Source organism: Mercurialis annua, linkage group LG6 (genome assembly GCF_937616625.2).
Source record: "Mercurialis annua linkage group LG6, ddMerAnnu1.2, whole genome shotgun sequence".
Lineage (NCBI taxonomy): Eukaryota > Viridiplantae > Streptophyta > Magnoliopsida > Malpighiales > Euphorbiaceae > Mercurialis > Mercurialis annua.
Genome location: NC_065575.1, coordinates 46,537,050 through 46,553,191, shown reverse-complemented (window position 1 = coordinate 46,553,191; position 16,142 = coordinate 46,537,050). Strand labels below are relative to the sequence as shown.

At 32.9% G+C, this 16,142-nt stretch overlaps 2 protein-coding genes across 3 annotated transcripts; one reads left to right on the top strand and one right to left on the bottom strand.

Annotated features, from left to right (window-relative positions):
- LOC126653781 (probable helicase CHR10) lies at positions 1-7,292 on the bottom strand. 2 transcript variants are annotated; one of them, XM_050347717.2, is made up of 17 exons: positions 7,016-7,292; positions 6,921-6,928; positions 6,570-6,648; positions 6,321-6,481; positions 6,088-6,219; positions 5,616-5,796; positions 5,193-5,328; positions 4,975-5,092; positions 4,744-4,833; positions 4,355-4,462; positions 4,064-4,261; positions 3,535-3,660; positions 2,791-3,455; positions 2,056-2,201; positions 997-1,161; positions 387-501; positions 1-307 (listed from the first exon to the last, which is right to left on the bottom strand). In XM_050347717.2, the coding sequence occupies exons 1-17, from the start codon at positions 7,194-7,196 to the stop codon at positions 283-285; spliced, it is 2,634 nt and encodes an 877-aa protein (XP_050203674.1). In that variant the 5' UTR covers positions 7,197-7,292; the 3' UTR covers positions 1-282. The 2 variants fall into 2 exon arrangements, with proteins under 2 accessions (XP_050203674.1, XP_050203672.1); XM_050347715.2 differs by lacking the exon at positions 6,921-6,928 and having other exon boundaries at positions 7,016-7,291.
- Positions 7,293-11,934: 4,642 nt separating this feature from the next.
- LOC126686210 (carotenoid cleavage dioxygenase 7, chloroplastic) lies at positions 11,935-15,743 on the top strand. The gene is made up of 7 exons (XM_050380255.2): positions 11,935-12,766; positions 13,263-13,391; positions 13,492-13,623; positions 13,715-13,987; positions 14,695-14,774; positions 14,861-15,175; positions 15,440-15,743. The coding sequence occupies exons 1-7, from the start codon at positions 12,019-12,021 to the stop codon at positions 15,590-15,592; spliced, it is 1,830 nt and encodes a 609-aa protein (XP_050236212.1). The 5' UTR covers positions 11,935-12,018; the 3' UTR covers positions 15,593-15,743.
- The last annotated feature ends 399 nt before the right edge of the window (positions 15,744-16,142 follow it).

Genomic DNA, 16,142 nt, shown 5'->3' with positions numbered 1-16,142 from the left:
AAGAAGAATACCTAACAATTTATATTTCAAAACACCATTAAAATTATCTAATAACTAATAATTTAACTCATTCACGGGCCAGTTCACCGGCTCTTACTCGAACTCATATACAAGATGGTCGTGAACATATACGAGTCAAACACTACCAAACTCAAGCTCGGCTTGTTTAAATAAATAAAGAGAACTCGAGCTCAATTCATTTAGAACAAGCTTGAGTAAAGCTCTTATCAGGCCACTCATGAGAAACTCCATTAAACAGCCTACTACTTATACTGTAAAGCTTCAAGAAGATCGTCGATAGTAATACCTGCACAATTGGTTATACAAGATGATTTAATATGGAGAGAGAGGGAAAAACAAAAAAAGAGAAAAGAAAGAGAACGTACACATAGATCTTTATTCCATAAATGGAAGCATATTTTCGTAGAAGGCGTTCCACTGCATACCACTCTGACCGATCTGATCCGTCTCGATATCCAATCCGAGGCATGTGGATTGAGGCTTAATTGGAAAAGAAAACAGCACACAGGTTGATTTTTTATATACAGAAGCAGGAAACACAATAGATTTTCCAAATATTCATGCTTAACGGAATGGCATGATTCTTAAGACACTTGCACTGAGGAGCATGCACTAAACTTGATCTTCAATGTTTAACAAATACATAGAGAACATTCAAGTTTCCCTATTACGGCCAAGGAAAACCAAAATAAAATCACATATCTAAAATATTTTGTCACTCGATTGTTAGTACCCATTGCTCAAATTCATCATTTTTCTGCTGAAAGACTTGAATACTTCTTTACCGTTAACTAGCAAATGTTTAATTATTTGGATCAAGTAAATAATGCAATGATGCAAGCAAAAAATACCCCGCTTGAAGGGTTGGATGAAGATATAATAATATCAACTACCTAGAATTGCATCTTGCACTTGGGATGACCACCATCTAACTAAATTGGACTAAACATAAATTGTGCATGTGATGAAGTATACCAGAATTTTGAGCTGCCGTAAAAGAAGCTTTAGATAGGCAACGCTCCAAGTCGGGAATTGAGATATCGCTGCGAGGTACTTTGCGCCTTGGATTATATGATTGTACAACAGCCAAAGCCACCCATTGGGGAGAATCGCCTTCCATGCTTTGTGTCTCAGAGTCCTCTGGAAAGCAAAAGTGAGTAAAGAGTGAAATAATGTGAAAAAAGTATAATCTAATGATAAAGGCCTCTAAAAAAAGAAGGAAAAACCAGAATGGTACAAAGCATCAAAATACGGCAGTTTGTTCAACGAAGTAGCACAATTTTTTTGGAAAGAACAAGTTATCAAGAATCATATACGCATCATTTTTATACTAATCATTACCAAGAATTGATTAGACTCCACAAATAGAAATACAATTATCAGTTACCATGACTGAACTCGGTCTTTTTAGTTGGGGGGCAAAGCCCTGAAAATTAACCCCCTAAAGTTTTGAACATTTTAGTCCCTTTTCAGTTGGAAGGAAAATTTAAAAAGCTAAAATTTTTACTCCCAAAAGGCGGTTAAATATTGCCCCCAAGGGAGGTAGTGACAATGCATTAAGGGTATCCCCCAAGTAGACACTGCAGCCCCTCTTCCTCTTATTTAATTATATCTTTTAGTTATTTTTTCAATTAAATTACTATTATTTTTGTGGGTCCCATTGTCTTTACTTAATTTTTAACACCCCTATTTTCACCACAAAGCAAATATAATAAATTTTGTCCCTTGACAATTTTTTCACCCTTTCAAATAATCTCCCTTTAAATATAACCTTCTTAATTTTTAACCTCCCTTTCTCAACCCCAGACCAAACGCACCCTTACTATTGTTGTAAATCCATTTGTCAATGTCAAAACCTATCGGCAGAAAGAAATTGTAGGATAAAGATGCATCTGCATGCCTAAGTGATGAATTGTAATACTTTGCAGAAGAAATAAAAAAAGATTATCATGAAAGAGTAATAGCATTCTAAATAGCAGCTTGTGCAACATAAGAAAAGAGTAAAATGCAGAGAGAGAAAACACAAACACTGACCATTAATTCTTATAAGATGGAGATCACCAAGATGGAGGTCCCCGAACTGAGATGCCTGTTCATATGCATTGGGGATGCTTGAAGACAGTTTGGCCAATGCATCAAACATTCCTCCATGGCCCCAATTTCCAGAGTTGTCTACACAACTGCCAAATAGTTTGATGTTTTTATAAAATCATCATGGTTCTAATATGAATCTGAGGTTTCAATTGATTTATAGGATCTTAACAAGAAAATTCCTATCAATAATAACGAAAAAAACATAAACAACAGCAAGGCTGCATTGACATTTAAGTCCATTCCTAACAGTACCATATTACCGCTTGACATTGTGCCTTCATCAATATGACAATATATCTAAGAAAACTTTTTTTACTTCCAAATCGATAAGAGTTCCAAATGCAATCTTAAGTGCCAGAAGTGGACTAAATTGCGTGCATATCTACAGTTAAATCAATCATAACTATGTGATTGGCAATTGAACATTTTTTGCTTTCAACTATAGGATATAAGCTTACTTTGAAAGTATAAAAGAAGTTTAAAACTATGCCTGAAAAGTGATTGGCATGTATTGTACAAGAAAACCTTTCTTTTATTGATGGTGATATGGTAATACTGCTACCCATAGAAAAGTTTCACAGACCATACTCGAGGAAGAAATCAGAAAACAGAAGTATACATTCCTTAGCACCATCTAGTAATCATTGAGGAAGCAAATCTCACACAATGAATTACCTGAATATGATAGAGGGCTCAGATGGGCAGACTTTTGCTGGTTCTGTACAATCTCCAACAACAAAATGAAGAGAATCTGAACCTGAGAATACATCATCATCCACAGCTTTGTCAGGATCTTTAACAGACAATGAATGGTATCCAAGGGATTCCCACTCGGATAACTTTTTTTCATGTGCTTTCTTCTTTGCTGCCTCAAGCTTAAGTTGCTTATCCTCAGGTAAGTTTCTCCTATGTCTGAGATCCAAGACAACATTGCTACTTGATCGGGACGCTTCTTTAAATTTTTCAATCCAGGAAAGATAAGATGCCTCATCAAGACCAGGATCATAATCAACAAAAGCAGAGTTCTCTTGAGTAACAACATCGAATCCTTTTGTTTGATCAACTTGATCTAGCTCATATTTACCATCAACCTTTCCCAATCTCTGGTCATCACGTATTCCAATTATTTTATCTGTCATGGCATTTAATTCTGGCATGTTTAGTTCATCCAGCTTTTCAGTAGTGATCTCTGAAGGATCAAACATATGTAACCCAAATATGATAGATCGCAAATCAATTGTTTCAACTCCCACTGGAACTCTCCCTTTCTGTTCCATAACATCATCCCCCACAACATTATTACTGAGCTGCAATTTTTTCTGTGCCCTTCGCATAATTACCTATAACCACCCAATTGAAAAAACGAGCAATGACATATAAGCTGCAAATCAAAAATTAATCATTAGTAATAAAACTCACCTCTTCTATGGTATGTCTTGTGACCAGGTTTATTGACAACACATGATTCATCTGACCAATTCGATGTGCCCGCTGCAAAGCCTGCTTATCAACTTGGGGATTCCAATCTTGCTCATAGAATATAACCTATGCATAAAAATGTAAAAAGCCGAAAATAAATGGCCCATCATATAAAATCCATGCCGTTTCTCATTAAGAAGTTACTGCCATGAGATATTTCTTAACCTCCATCTATGGAGAGAAAGGTCCATTTTGATGGGGAATTCTCACTTCCAAATGCTATGAATAGCTTGAAAGTGAGAATTACATCATCTAGAGCCAAAATGAATCAGTGTCCTTGATTTATTCAATGCCTCCATTCTCTAAGTTACACAAGAATGACAAGATCTACATTAAAACATTTTTGTCGCACAGCAAAGCTAAATAGTAATGGATATAGAACGGTGGAACATTGGTTCGAGCTCGACTGACATTTTACAGTGTTCATACACCAAAGAGCAAGTCTTACAGAATTTTAGACAGAACCCACCGTGTCTGCCGCAACAAGATTTAATCCAACTCCCCCAGCTCTTGTAGATATGATGAAAACAAAGGCATTATTTTCATCAACTTCAGATTTCAAAGCTCCTGATTGCCTGCTAAAAGTTCTTATGGCAGCAAACCGCTCCTCAGCACGAATTGAACCATCAAGACGCTCATATGAATATTTGCGCAGCTCCAGAAAATCCTGTTTGCATAGATCTCCAATTGTTAGTAAATTGTTAGAAGAACGCTATTTATTTAAATAAGCTTAAGGGTTTACTATAACATTGAGGATAACCTGTAAGACGTCAAGTGTATGGGTCATCTGAGCAAAGAGAAGGACACGATGTCCCGAAGCATAAAGTTTCTGAAGTAATTGGTCCAAAATTATAAGCTTCCCACTAGCCTGAATATGAAGTTAAATAATAAAAACAAGACAATAAGGTTTTCAGGTATGCAAGAAAGCGCAACAAGATAGATATAATCATATAAAGTACTGGATCAGAAACCGGTAGAACTTCTGCCTCATGTATACTTCAAAACTAACACACCACAACTTCTAAAATAATTTTTTGTTTTTTGTGAGACCATTAAAAATCATTGTTTATAGTAGCAACAGGAACATGCAACTAGGTTCAAAATCTCACCTATTTTCGTTCTTTATGTGCGACAGAGGAAAAAGGATACCTGAACCAGGTGTTCACCCTCTTCAAATGGCTCAGTCTCAATACCAGGAAACAGATAAGGATGGCTACATGCTTTTCTTAGTTGTATAACCTGTATACAAGAGTAGCAATTAATGGGTCGAAAAAAAGAGGATATTATGTTAGGAAAATTCTTGCCGTATTAAAGTAACTGGAGGAAAAGAAGTTTGCCATTTAATCAAGCCCACAGTAAGAATTAGCGAATTTAGATTACAATGTTCTGTAAAGACTGGGGATTAGAAACTGCAGAGGACAATGCAAGAAGTTTTGGAAGCTCCTTCCTCAATATTGACATATAAACACTCTTCTGTAGACTGGCCATTGGAGCCATCCTATCAAAGCCAAGCAGAGCATAAATAAGTATTTACCGAAGACATAGTAACTAAAATTTCCTGTTTAAAATAAATCTATAAAGAAAGGCAAGCAACTCACACAGTAAACTCAGTAAGTGGTGGCAACACCAAGTTTCCAGACTTTATAAGCTTGGATTTTGTTCTTCGAAGCATGAAAGCTTTCAATATGAATTTTAAAGTCTTAAATTGTCCCGTGACCTTGGCTCCATCAAGATCTGTTGAAAATAGCAGAAGTTTGCAGTACATCAGCATTCGTATCTTTAAGGCAGCATGCACCAAAAGTCACAACAAGAAGCAGGCAATGGGAATTCAAACACAGAAAGCAGATATCTTAATATGTAAAGAACATAAAAATGACAGACCAAGAAGTAGGTCAGGTCAATACATTAAGGTCTGCAACCACAAATGTCACAGCAATTAGTTGGAATACCATATGATCCAAGTTGTGTAAAGTTTTGCATTCCAGACTGTGGACTCACATCATATCAAATAATAAACTAACCTGATGTAGAATCTCCAGCTTCTTTAAATGAGGAAAGAAACTGCCCGAGTGTCCCAAAAACAGAAGCCATGCAAAAATGCATCAGAGCCCAGAGCTCTGTGAGATTATTCTGGATTGGAGTGCCGGTCATCAATAGCCGCCTTGGCATGAGGAAGCGGTCTTTAAGGACATTATAGAGAACCTGATAAGGTTTAGCTCAATTAAGTCAACAAAATAATGTTAATTGGTACTAAAATGCAAGCATAATTTACTTGAAATTTTGACAAAAGCCACAAATACAGTTAAGTTTTCAGGATTCCAATTTCAAACTTCAGAATAAAACATGGCTGGCATAAGTTCTGTCACAATCCCTCCTAGCATCTATTTTACACTTCGTGATTTCCAAATGCACATGGCGACTTCATTGAAGAAATCCAACAAAGACATCATTCACAGTCACAACAGTGATAACTATATTCATAGAGAGGCATACACTATTAGGATTTTTAAGTCGTTGAGCTTCATCAATTATCGCATAATGCCAAGGAATTTGAGAAAGAAAATCTTGATCCATCAATGCTATGTCATAGGTTGTCAACAGCACATCAAAAGGCAATGTCCATCCCTGTAACCAATTAACAACACATCGACTTAGAATGTAGAAAAAGCCTAAATTTCAAACTCCATACAGCTATAAGCATAACAAATTCCATTTTCCAAACTCACATCAGTCGACGAGGAATGTTCTTTAACATACTCATACATTTCCTTGCGTAGATTCCTCCGGTGCTCCTTGTCGCCTACATATCTCAGAACCTTCAATTTCGGAGCAAATTTGGTCATCTCTGAGACCCAACCATCAGTAACACTTAGAGGGCACAATACCACTGCATAAGAAATTGAATAAGGAAAATGCCGACGCCGGTACGAATGCAAAATATTCAAGAACAATTAATCAAGCTATTGTTAACTCACAAAACGGGCCACGTGACATCTTCTTAGCTTTCAAATAACTTAAGAAAGCTACAGCTTGCAGAGTTTTCCCCAACCCCATCTGTAAATAAACTACTAAATCAGATCACAAATTTGAACTCATTACACCACTTAATTACTGTATGATCACACAATTAAACTGATTACACCACTCAATTACTGTATTTAATAACACTAAAACCTTTCATTATGACAGTTATTTTAAGATAATAGAATATCATTACACCACTTAATTACTGTAAATTACTGTATGGTCACAAAATTGAACTCATTATTTGATAACATTAAACATTTCATTATGACAATTAGTTTAAGATAATAGAATATCATTACCTCATCTCCTGCAAAAAAAAATGTTAAATAAATCCGTTAGAATTCCGTTAAGCTTGTATCAATGAAAAATTAAATAATAGAAGATAAATTATTACCTAGAATGACATTAACGCCGGAAATATATCTCCGTATAAGCCAGGAGACACCTTCCACTTGGTGAGGTTTCAGTTTAGCTGTGACTCCAATTTCTGATGTGTTTATGGTCACGTCACCGGCGCGTGCGTCGGAATCGAGTAAATCAGTGGCTGCTGCGGTGAGTCTCTGTTCGTAATTCATGATTCTTTAAATTTTTGATTGTTTGAATATTGGGAGAAATGGCGGTTTTGACATTGAACAGTAGCTTGGAGGGAAAGCGAGGGAAATAGGGGGAGAATTATACAGTATATAAAAATGAAATGACGTTTGTATCCTTTCGCCCATTAAAAAAAACATTTTGTATTGTTACACGTGGCGCGTATTTGGTCCATCCGCTTTTGAACGTGGCGGCAATAGGCCTGACAATCAAACTTTGTGGGCTGGGCTTAGACCAACTCAGCCTGAAGGTCCAGATACAGCAATGAACCTTCATTTAATCCAATCCATATGTATAAGAGCAAAGGGTCAAACCGGTCCCTCAACTTTTACTCAGAACTTAATAACTCACTTTAGTCATTTTTACCAATTATTGACAGTACTTTTATTTTTGCATCAATTAAGAATAAAATTGTATAATATTAATAAGTTTAAAAATTGAGATAATATAATTTTATTCTTGACCTAAAAATAGATAATAAATTCCTTAATTGACTCAAAAACTGAAAAGTATTGTCTTGAATTCAATAAAATAGTTAAATGTGAATTATTTGAGCCTCTATTACAAGTTGAAATCAAATTGAATTTATTTATTTAAATGAAATCGAACTGTATTTGGAAAATTAGAATCAAATCGAGTTAAACTAATACTATAAGTTTGATGTTTTTAATTCAATTTGGGTTGGTTTACCAGTTCGGTTTGTAGTAATATTTTAATTGAAGTTTTGATATTTTTAAGATTAAACATAATTAAAAAAACTCAAATATGTTTTGTAATTTCTAATCAAATTAAATTGGATTCATTATTGTTTTAATTGTTCGGTTTGATTCAATTTTTAAGTTCAAACAACCCATTAGATACTCCAATCTATAAATTTTGTTACTTCAAATTATTAAGCTAATAAAAGCATGGTTAATAGTATACTTATACTATTAACTTTTTAATGATTAGCTTATTTCTAAAAATTATTCATGTTTGTATAGCTATTATTTATATATATATTTTAAAAAAAGAATTAACCTTATGACCAAAAAAATAGTATATGATATATCTATGCAAGATGATTTCTCTGGTTTGACAAGAGTTCATTGGAAATTCTTGTGGGATTTACATATTCCAAATAAGATTAAATTTTTTATCTCGAGGAAAATTCACAATGGATTACCAACAGGTTTAGCTTTACAGAATCGTTTACAATATGAATTTTATTGTCATTTCTGTGGAGCTGAGGAGACTTTATTTCATCTGTTGTTCAAATGCCCTTTAGCTACTCATGTTTGGTTTCTATGTCCTTTAACTCTTCGAGTTTCAGAATTACCAATTTTATCTTTTGCACGAATCTGGATGCATTTGACTACTCAGTTGGTAACTTTGGATAGATCAAAAGGTAATGTTCATCTGTTTTGCTATATTTTATGGCATATCTGGAAAGCCAAAACAAACAAATTTTTGAAAAAGTTACTCCTTCTATTCAAGACATCAATATATCAAGATTGGGTAGCTTTCTCTTCAATCCCTAATATGGTAATCCAATCATTCTTGTTTTGAATCCATCACATGTTCAGCATAGTGTTGCTTATGTACCTAATTCTGGGGTTTTGAAGATTAATTATGATGCATCATTACATGTTCATTTGAAATTTGGCTCAATGGGAGCAATTGTTGATTATTTGGGGAATATTCAGGGGCGTTTCTCTTTGTTTTTCGTACATATTTGGGATCTGGGGGTGTTGGAGTTTTTAGCTCTCAGGTCAGCTATGGTATGAGCACTGTCTAAAGGTTGGTATAATGTGGTATTTGAAGGGGATGCGTCTAATGTCACTCACGTTGTGAATCATCAACTCTGTAATATTTCTCAGGCATGGGGCATTACTCAAGATATTTTGCATCTCAAAATAAGATTTCAAATATCACGGTTTAATCTGGTTTCGCGTAGATTTAATTTTAAGGCTCATAATTTAGCACAGGCTTGTAAGGTTTCATATGCTTCTTTGCTGAATTCTTAAGTCGTTTAGTTTGTATTAGCACTAGGGGTGTGCATTCAGTTTTTCGGTTCGGTTCGGAAGTGGAATTATCAAAAACCGGTTGGTTTTTTAAGAATTTTAAAACCGGTCGGAACTTTGACCACAAAATCGGTTTGGTTCGGTTCGATTTTCGATTTTACCAAAATAGAAAAATAATTCTTTTTTTTTTAAATTTTACTCATAAAAAAACTAAAATTAAAAAATTAAAAAAATTAAATCTAAACTTCAAATCTAAGTCAATTGTAATGTTTTACACACAATAACACTTAAATAAGAAAGAAAATAATATTATTTTTTTAAAATAATAGTAATATTTCTATAAAAATTAATAAATTTTAAAATATCATTTTTTCCGTTTTTTGGTTTTTAAAAACTCAAAATCAAACCGAACCGAAATGTATAAAAAAAATCTTAATTTTAAAAACGAACCGGCAATTTACAGTTCGGTTTTGCACACCCCTAATTAGCAGATCATTATCTTAATACAATAGCCTTGTTTGATAAAATATAAATATATATATATATATATATATATATACAAGATAATAAAATCGCGCTTGAAATGAGTTTGTCCCCTTCCACATAGGTAAAACAAGATCAACTAGAGACATTTTTAACCCATGCAATGGTTTCCTATTTGTTGCTTGATTTGTTCCCAAAACCCCAAACATTCAAAACTGCGAACCACACCACTACAATCAAATCAATAACAAAATATACCAAGTTGAGAAAGAAAAATAATTTAAATGGTATGAATTATAAATGTGAAAGCCTTTGACTTTTTTTAGTAAAGTAATGAAGAATGAAATCCAAAATTCAAAAAACAATGTGGATTTAAACTTCAATTTTAACAAAAATTACATTAAAAGAATAAAAACTAGAAACCATTCTTTTAAAAATCGAAACCGATCAAGTAAATTTTTTGAAAAAAATAAAAATCTAAAAAATTAGCAAGGATTTTGAGTATTTAACAACATATTTGTTTGTCACTAGTTATTTATGTCCGGTTTAGTTGGTTAGATTGGCTGTCTTAAACAGTCAATCACTGGTTCAACCACCAAAATCCGGTTTTTCAATTCGATCCAGTTAGACAAGATTTTCGGTTTTTTACATTTTTAGACCGGACAATTAGTCGGTTTTCATTTTTGATTGAACCGGTTACACCGACCGGCTTGTTTAGTTCTGTAATCACTACTACAGATATCGTTTGTGATATAATTTCATTAAAAATAACGTCATATATAACGATATAAATAATATACGATATTTTTTTGTTGCCAGAAAAGGAGTAATTATATTAGAAAGGCCAAACCCATCTAGAGGTCCTTGTACTTTAATTTTTTTTTTCGAGAGGTTCTTGTACTTTAATTTTGTATTACTTGGTCCTTGTACTTACTTATTTTTCAATTTTTATGTCCTTTTGTGTGACTGAAGGAAAAAAAAATGTAAGTATAGGAACCTGAAAAAACTATAAAAGGACCTGAAAATCAAAAAATAGGTAAGTAGAGGGACCAATTAATACAAAATTGATGTATAAGAATTTCCGGAAAAAAAGTTTAAAGTACAAGGACCTTTAAATGGATTGAGCCTATTAGAAATAGTACTGTGAATGAGAAGTAGGGAAACAAAGCCCATGCATGATGACAACAATAACATTTTTTAATGCCAAGTGTTCCTCATTAGGAAGTGTCTAACAAGAGCTGGAGTTGGATTTTATGTCATCAGATTCCACAATAGACGGCCAAAGTAGAGATTATGGGTCCCTTTTCTTTGTCTTTTTTCAGGCAGAATCATACCAAAGCCACTCTTATGGTATCAAACTCATAATCATTTTAATTCATACTCCTACATCTTAATTTAATATTTTACATTCCCTACTACTAATTGACATGACATCCAATTATGTCTAAATTACCTCAATGCCATTATTGAATAAAAATGCCACCCACTAAATTTATGATACAGGAGAAATTTGCAAATTACGCTAAAAAAGAACATGTATAGTCTATAATTTGATTGCTTTTTCCACGTGGCTGCTGATTAAGCAAATGGAATGGGAACAATGCTACCGTCAAGCAATTTCTAATCATGTTCAAATCTTGGAACATACCTTTAATAGGAAGAGAAAATAATAAAATATATAAAGAAAAGTAACAAATATCTACTGGCATTAGGGTTTTCATATTTATTTATGCAAATATAGAAGACAATATGTCTGCCATTTATTCTCTAAATTTCTTAATGTTCTCAATAGCATACATCCACCGATCCATTTCCACCAACACTTGCTCATAAAACTAGGGGTATACAAACGGTTTTTCGGATCAATAAAAAGGAAAAAAAATCAATCTATAATGTCTTTAGAAAATAAAAGAAATTTTAGAGTTAAAATTTCAGTTTTACTGAAATAGAAAACATAATTATTCTTTAAAAAAAAATTAAAATTAAAATAAATACAAACAAATTTTGAAATAAAAAATTTACATCAAATTGTAATCTATCATAGTATATTTTAGCATTTAAACGCATAACAATAGTATTAAACCGATTTTTTTTTTAAGTTTATGATGCATAAACCGAACCGACTACTGTAGTTCTATTCGAAACGGTTCAATTGATTCTGTTTATTGCACAACGTACTTAAAATATACTGACAAATATGTCATTAAAATTAGTAATTAAGCTAATTAATCACACAAATAAAACCCTATAAATTTACCAACTTCTCGTCAGTTGTACTACCACCTCCAAAACAAAATTCTTGTTCACAGCTCTAAGTAAAATGATACAAACCAAGCCATTTCACATTATTCCAACAAAGTTCCCGTCCTCAATACAGTCACCACCTTTCCACCGGAATTTTCCATCTCCGGCTAGAACAAAATCGCCCCGAGCTATATCCATTTCAGCTCCAAACCACACCCATATAGAAGAAATTATAGATGATTCAGTCGCTGCGTTTTGGGACTATCAGTTTTTATTTGTGTCACAACGCTCCGAAACAACAGAACCGATCACTCTCCGGGTCGTGGACGGTGCAGTTCCTCAAGATTTCCCTTCCGGTACATATTATCTAACCGGGCCGGGTCTTTTTACCGATGATCACGGATCCACAGTGCACCCGTTGGACGGTCATGGATATCTCAGGTCGTTTAATATTGATGGAGTTACTGGTGAGGTTAAGTTCATGGCTAAGTACGTGAAAACTGAGGCTCAAATGGAGGAGCACGATCCAGATACTGACACGTGGCGGTTTACTTACCGGGGCCCATTTTCTGTGTTGAAATCGGGTAAGAAAGTTGGAAATACTAAGGTGATGAAAAATGTGGCGAATACTTGCGTGCTTAAATGGGGTGGGAGGCTATTGTGTTTGTGGGAAGGCGGGAGTCCTTATGAGATTGAATCTGCAACGTTGGATACGATCGGGAGATTTAATATGATTGGTGAAGGAAATTTAACGGTGAGTGATGGAAATAATAGTCGTGATATTTGGGATTTAGCTGCGGGTTTACTGAGACCGATTTTGTACGGTAATATAACTCTCTTTCTTTTTAGCATCTCTAATTAATTTATAAATTTTAAAAATAAATTAAGAAGTCAATTAATTCTTTATAAATTAAGATAAATTGTGGGATTAACTCTTTAAATATGTTGGCCTAAACTTCATTCTCAATCTAACATCTAATCATAATTCTACATTTATAGAATAATTAATTATTTAGTTTTCATTAATTACTTAAATATGTATGCATCATAAGCATTAATTTATTCATTGTTGCCATACTGACAATTCATTTGTCAACTTAATTAAAAAATAATGGGTTTAATAATTTGTTTTTATATAAGGTGTTGTGAGAGTATTATCCACCTTTTATTTAAATAAATAAACAAACGATTTACATATTATTTTGTATCTAGTGATGTATATTTCTTCATAAAACAAAAGTATATGCCAATGTATATACTGCACCTGATTCAGATTTGCTATATATTAGTACTAACTTATAAACATTAAATATTTTGCAGGAACATTTAAAATGCCAGCGAAGAGACTTTTGTCACATTATAAGATGGATATTAAAAATAATAGGCTACTTACCATGTCATGTAACGCTGAGGACATGCTTCTGCCCCGCAGTAATTTTACATTTTACGGTAAGTATAGAGTAATAAAAATAAACGATTACTATAATATAATGTTTTATTTTTCAACCATATCTTAAATTTATCGACAATTTTGATTTTATTTTTTCAGAATACGATGAAAGTTTCAAGCTGGTGCAAAAACAAGAATTTAACATTCCTGATCATTTGATGTTACATGATTGGGCATTTACAGATACTCATTATATATTATTCGCCAATCGCATTAAACTTGATATCATGGGTAAATTAACTAAACATAACTTTATTTAACGTTGTATTATTAGTTTATAATTTGATGAATACTAAATTAAATAAAAGCTTCATATGCACAGGAGCGATTGGAGCAGTTTGCGGATTAACTCCGATGATATCGGCATTGACAGTGAACCCTAGCAAGTCGACTTCTCCGATATATCTGCTTCCTCGAAATCCCGATAAACCATTTACTCAACGGGATTGGAGAGAGCCCCTACAAGCACCTGCACAAATGTGGCTACTTCATGTTGGCAACGCCTTCGAAGCTATAGATGAAAGTGGAAATTTGGCGATTCGAATTCATGCTTGCAGTTGCTCCTATCAGTGGTTCAACTTTCAAAGAATGTTTGGTAATTACATTTTCAGTTGATCTTTCTAATTCACGAAAAATACTAACAAAAACCATGTTAATGCTTGTTGTAATAACATGCTATCAATGTATTTTTGTTCTCATTCTCAAAAAATGTATTTTTGTTCTCGTAACGCATTTTAAAAATACGAAAAAAGTCATAGTTTAATTTGAAAATTTTATAGACAATAAAAAAGTTATTTCATTTTTAGTTTCTTATATATATTTATATTTAACTTTGATATTATAATGTTTTAATTTTAGTAAAAATAACACTAATTTGTTTACGGCTACAATAGCTTCTTTACAATTTTGTGACGGATTTAGTGCTATCACAATTTAGACGGATTTATAACGTTATTTTCCATTACAAAATATTGTAATGAAAATGGCCGTTATAAAATATTATAAAGGTAAAGTCCGTCGCTAATTCATGATAAATTTGTGACGATATTAGTTTTTTTATAAAATTGTGACAAACTTTATAATGACAATGTTTGTCACAAGATACTGCCACGGCTTTGTCCATCACATTCCGCAATAAATTATTTATTCGTCGCGATAGTATTAATCCGGAATTTGTGGCAGATTACGTCCATCAAAAATAGTCATCTTTTTTTATAGTTTAAGAACTTTACTTAAATTTTATTTACTTGAGATATCAAACTTTAAATTGCTCATTAATATGAGAATTTTTTGTATTGATAGGATATGACTGGCAAAGTGGTAGGCTAGACCCTTCTATCATGAACGTCCAAGAAAACGAATCATTGCCACACCTTGTCGAGGTCATTTTAATTTCTCTTGATTATTTAATTTATTTAAAGTTTACATTTTGTAAAATGTTAATCATTGATTTTATTTGTTCATGCAGGTATCTATCAACTTGGATTCTAATGGAAGCTCTAAAAATTGCAGTGTAGAGACTTTGAATCAATGGAGCAAACCGGCAGACTTTCCGATTATCAATCCAAAATATTCTGGCCGGAAAAACAAATATGTTTATTCAGCAACTTCTTCTGGTTCTCGCCGGACATTGCCACATTTTCCTTTTGATACTGTTGTCAAGCTTGACGTTTCGGAGAATTCTAATCTGACATGGTCTGTTGATGCTCGGAGATTTATCGGCGAGCCTATATTTATCCCCAAGGGCAGTGAAGAAGATGATGGATACCTTCTTGTAGTTGAGGTGAGAAATTAATTAATCTGTTGATCATTCTTAGCCTAGCATGGGCACGAACACGACACCAGATTCGGGATATTAATTTGGACACGGTAAAACAGTATTATTTTAATACTTTATATGTAAAAGATAAAGTTTTGTGTCGTAAAATATCAAGTGTCCGACACGTTTTGAAACGGAGCACGTTAATTAAATGAAGTGTCCGTTCTACCTAGCTATTTCTTAACCGTTTACGATAAAGTTGAACTGATTTATTTGGGTGATTTGCAGTATGCAGTTGCAATTCAAAGGTGTTATCTTGTTATTTTGGATCCAAGGAAGATTGGGCAAGCCAATGCAGTGGTAGCAAAACTAGAAGTTCCCAGGCATTTGAATTTTCCATTAGGATTTCATGGTTTTTGGTCTGATAAAGATCTTAATTGATTCTAAGTATTTAACTTGCAATAAAAATGCTCCAATTTGTATATAATCGTACATAACACCCTTGTTATATTATCAGTGATTTGTGTGATAACATTGTAAGTAAAAGCTAAAATTTCTTGAAAATTTTGTTATTATCATTGTTATAATCTTATAGTCGATCCCAATTTTATTTTATTATTTTCTTTACAACCATAATGAATATTTAAATTATCTTAATTTTAAGTATTTTGAAATGATTTTACTATCAAAGATAAATTGAGGCGTTTCAATTTTCAATGATAAAGATGAAGTTAGTTAGTTAAAGATGTTTTTACCTTTTAATAATATTTTTATTAATAATTGATTAAATTTTGTGAGTCTTTTTGATGAAAAACTTGAAATTAAGAATTATGGTTATTTATCTTATTTTAGTTAGTTAGAATAAATATAAATAAATTAATGGTATGTTTAGAGTAAATAAATGGCCTAATTACTTAAAAACCACTCACCTTGTAACTTTTTTTCATTTATACCATGACCTAGGAAAATTTTCGATTGTACCCTATTTTTG

Excerpts from the sequence above, each read along its gene's own strand:
- LOC126653781 (XM_050347717.2), bottom strand. The coding sequence starts at position 7,196 with ATGAATTACGAACAGAGACTCACCGCAGCAGCCACTGATTTACTCGAT. Across the intron at positions 4,262-4,354 it reads ATACACTTGACGTCTTACAG|GATTTTCTGGAGCTGCGCAA; the intron begins GTTATCCTCAAT and ends CTATGCAAACAG. Across the intron at positions 3,661-4,063 it reads ATCTTGTTGCGGCAGACACG|GTTATATTCTATGAGCAAGA; the intron begins GTGGGTTCTGTC and ends TTTTATGCATAG.
- LOC126686210 (XM_050380255.2), top strand. The coding sequence starts at position 12,019 with ATGATACAAACCAAGCCATTTCACATTATTCCAACAAAGTTCCCGTCC. Across the intron at positions 12,767-13,262 it reads ACTGAGACCGATTTTGTACG|GAACATTTAAAATGCCAGCG; the intron begins GTAATATAACTC and ends AATATTTTGCAG. Across the intron at positions 13,988-14,694 it reads CAACTTTCAAAGAATGTTTG|GATATGACTGGCAAAGTGGT; the intron begins GTAATTACATTT and ends TTGTATTGATAG.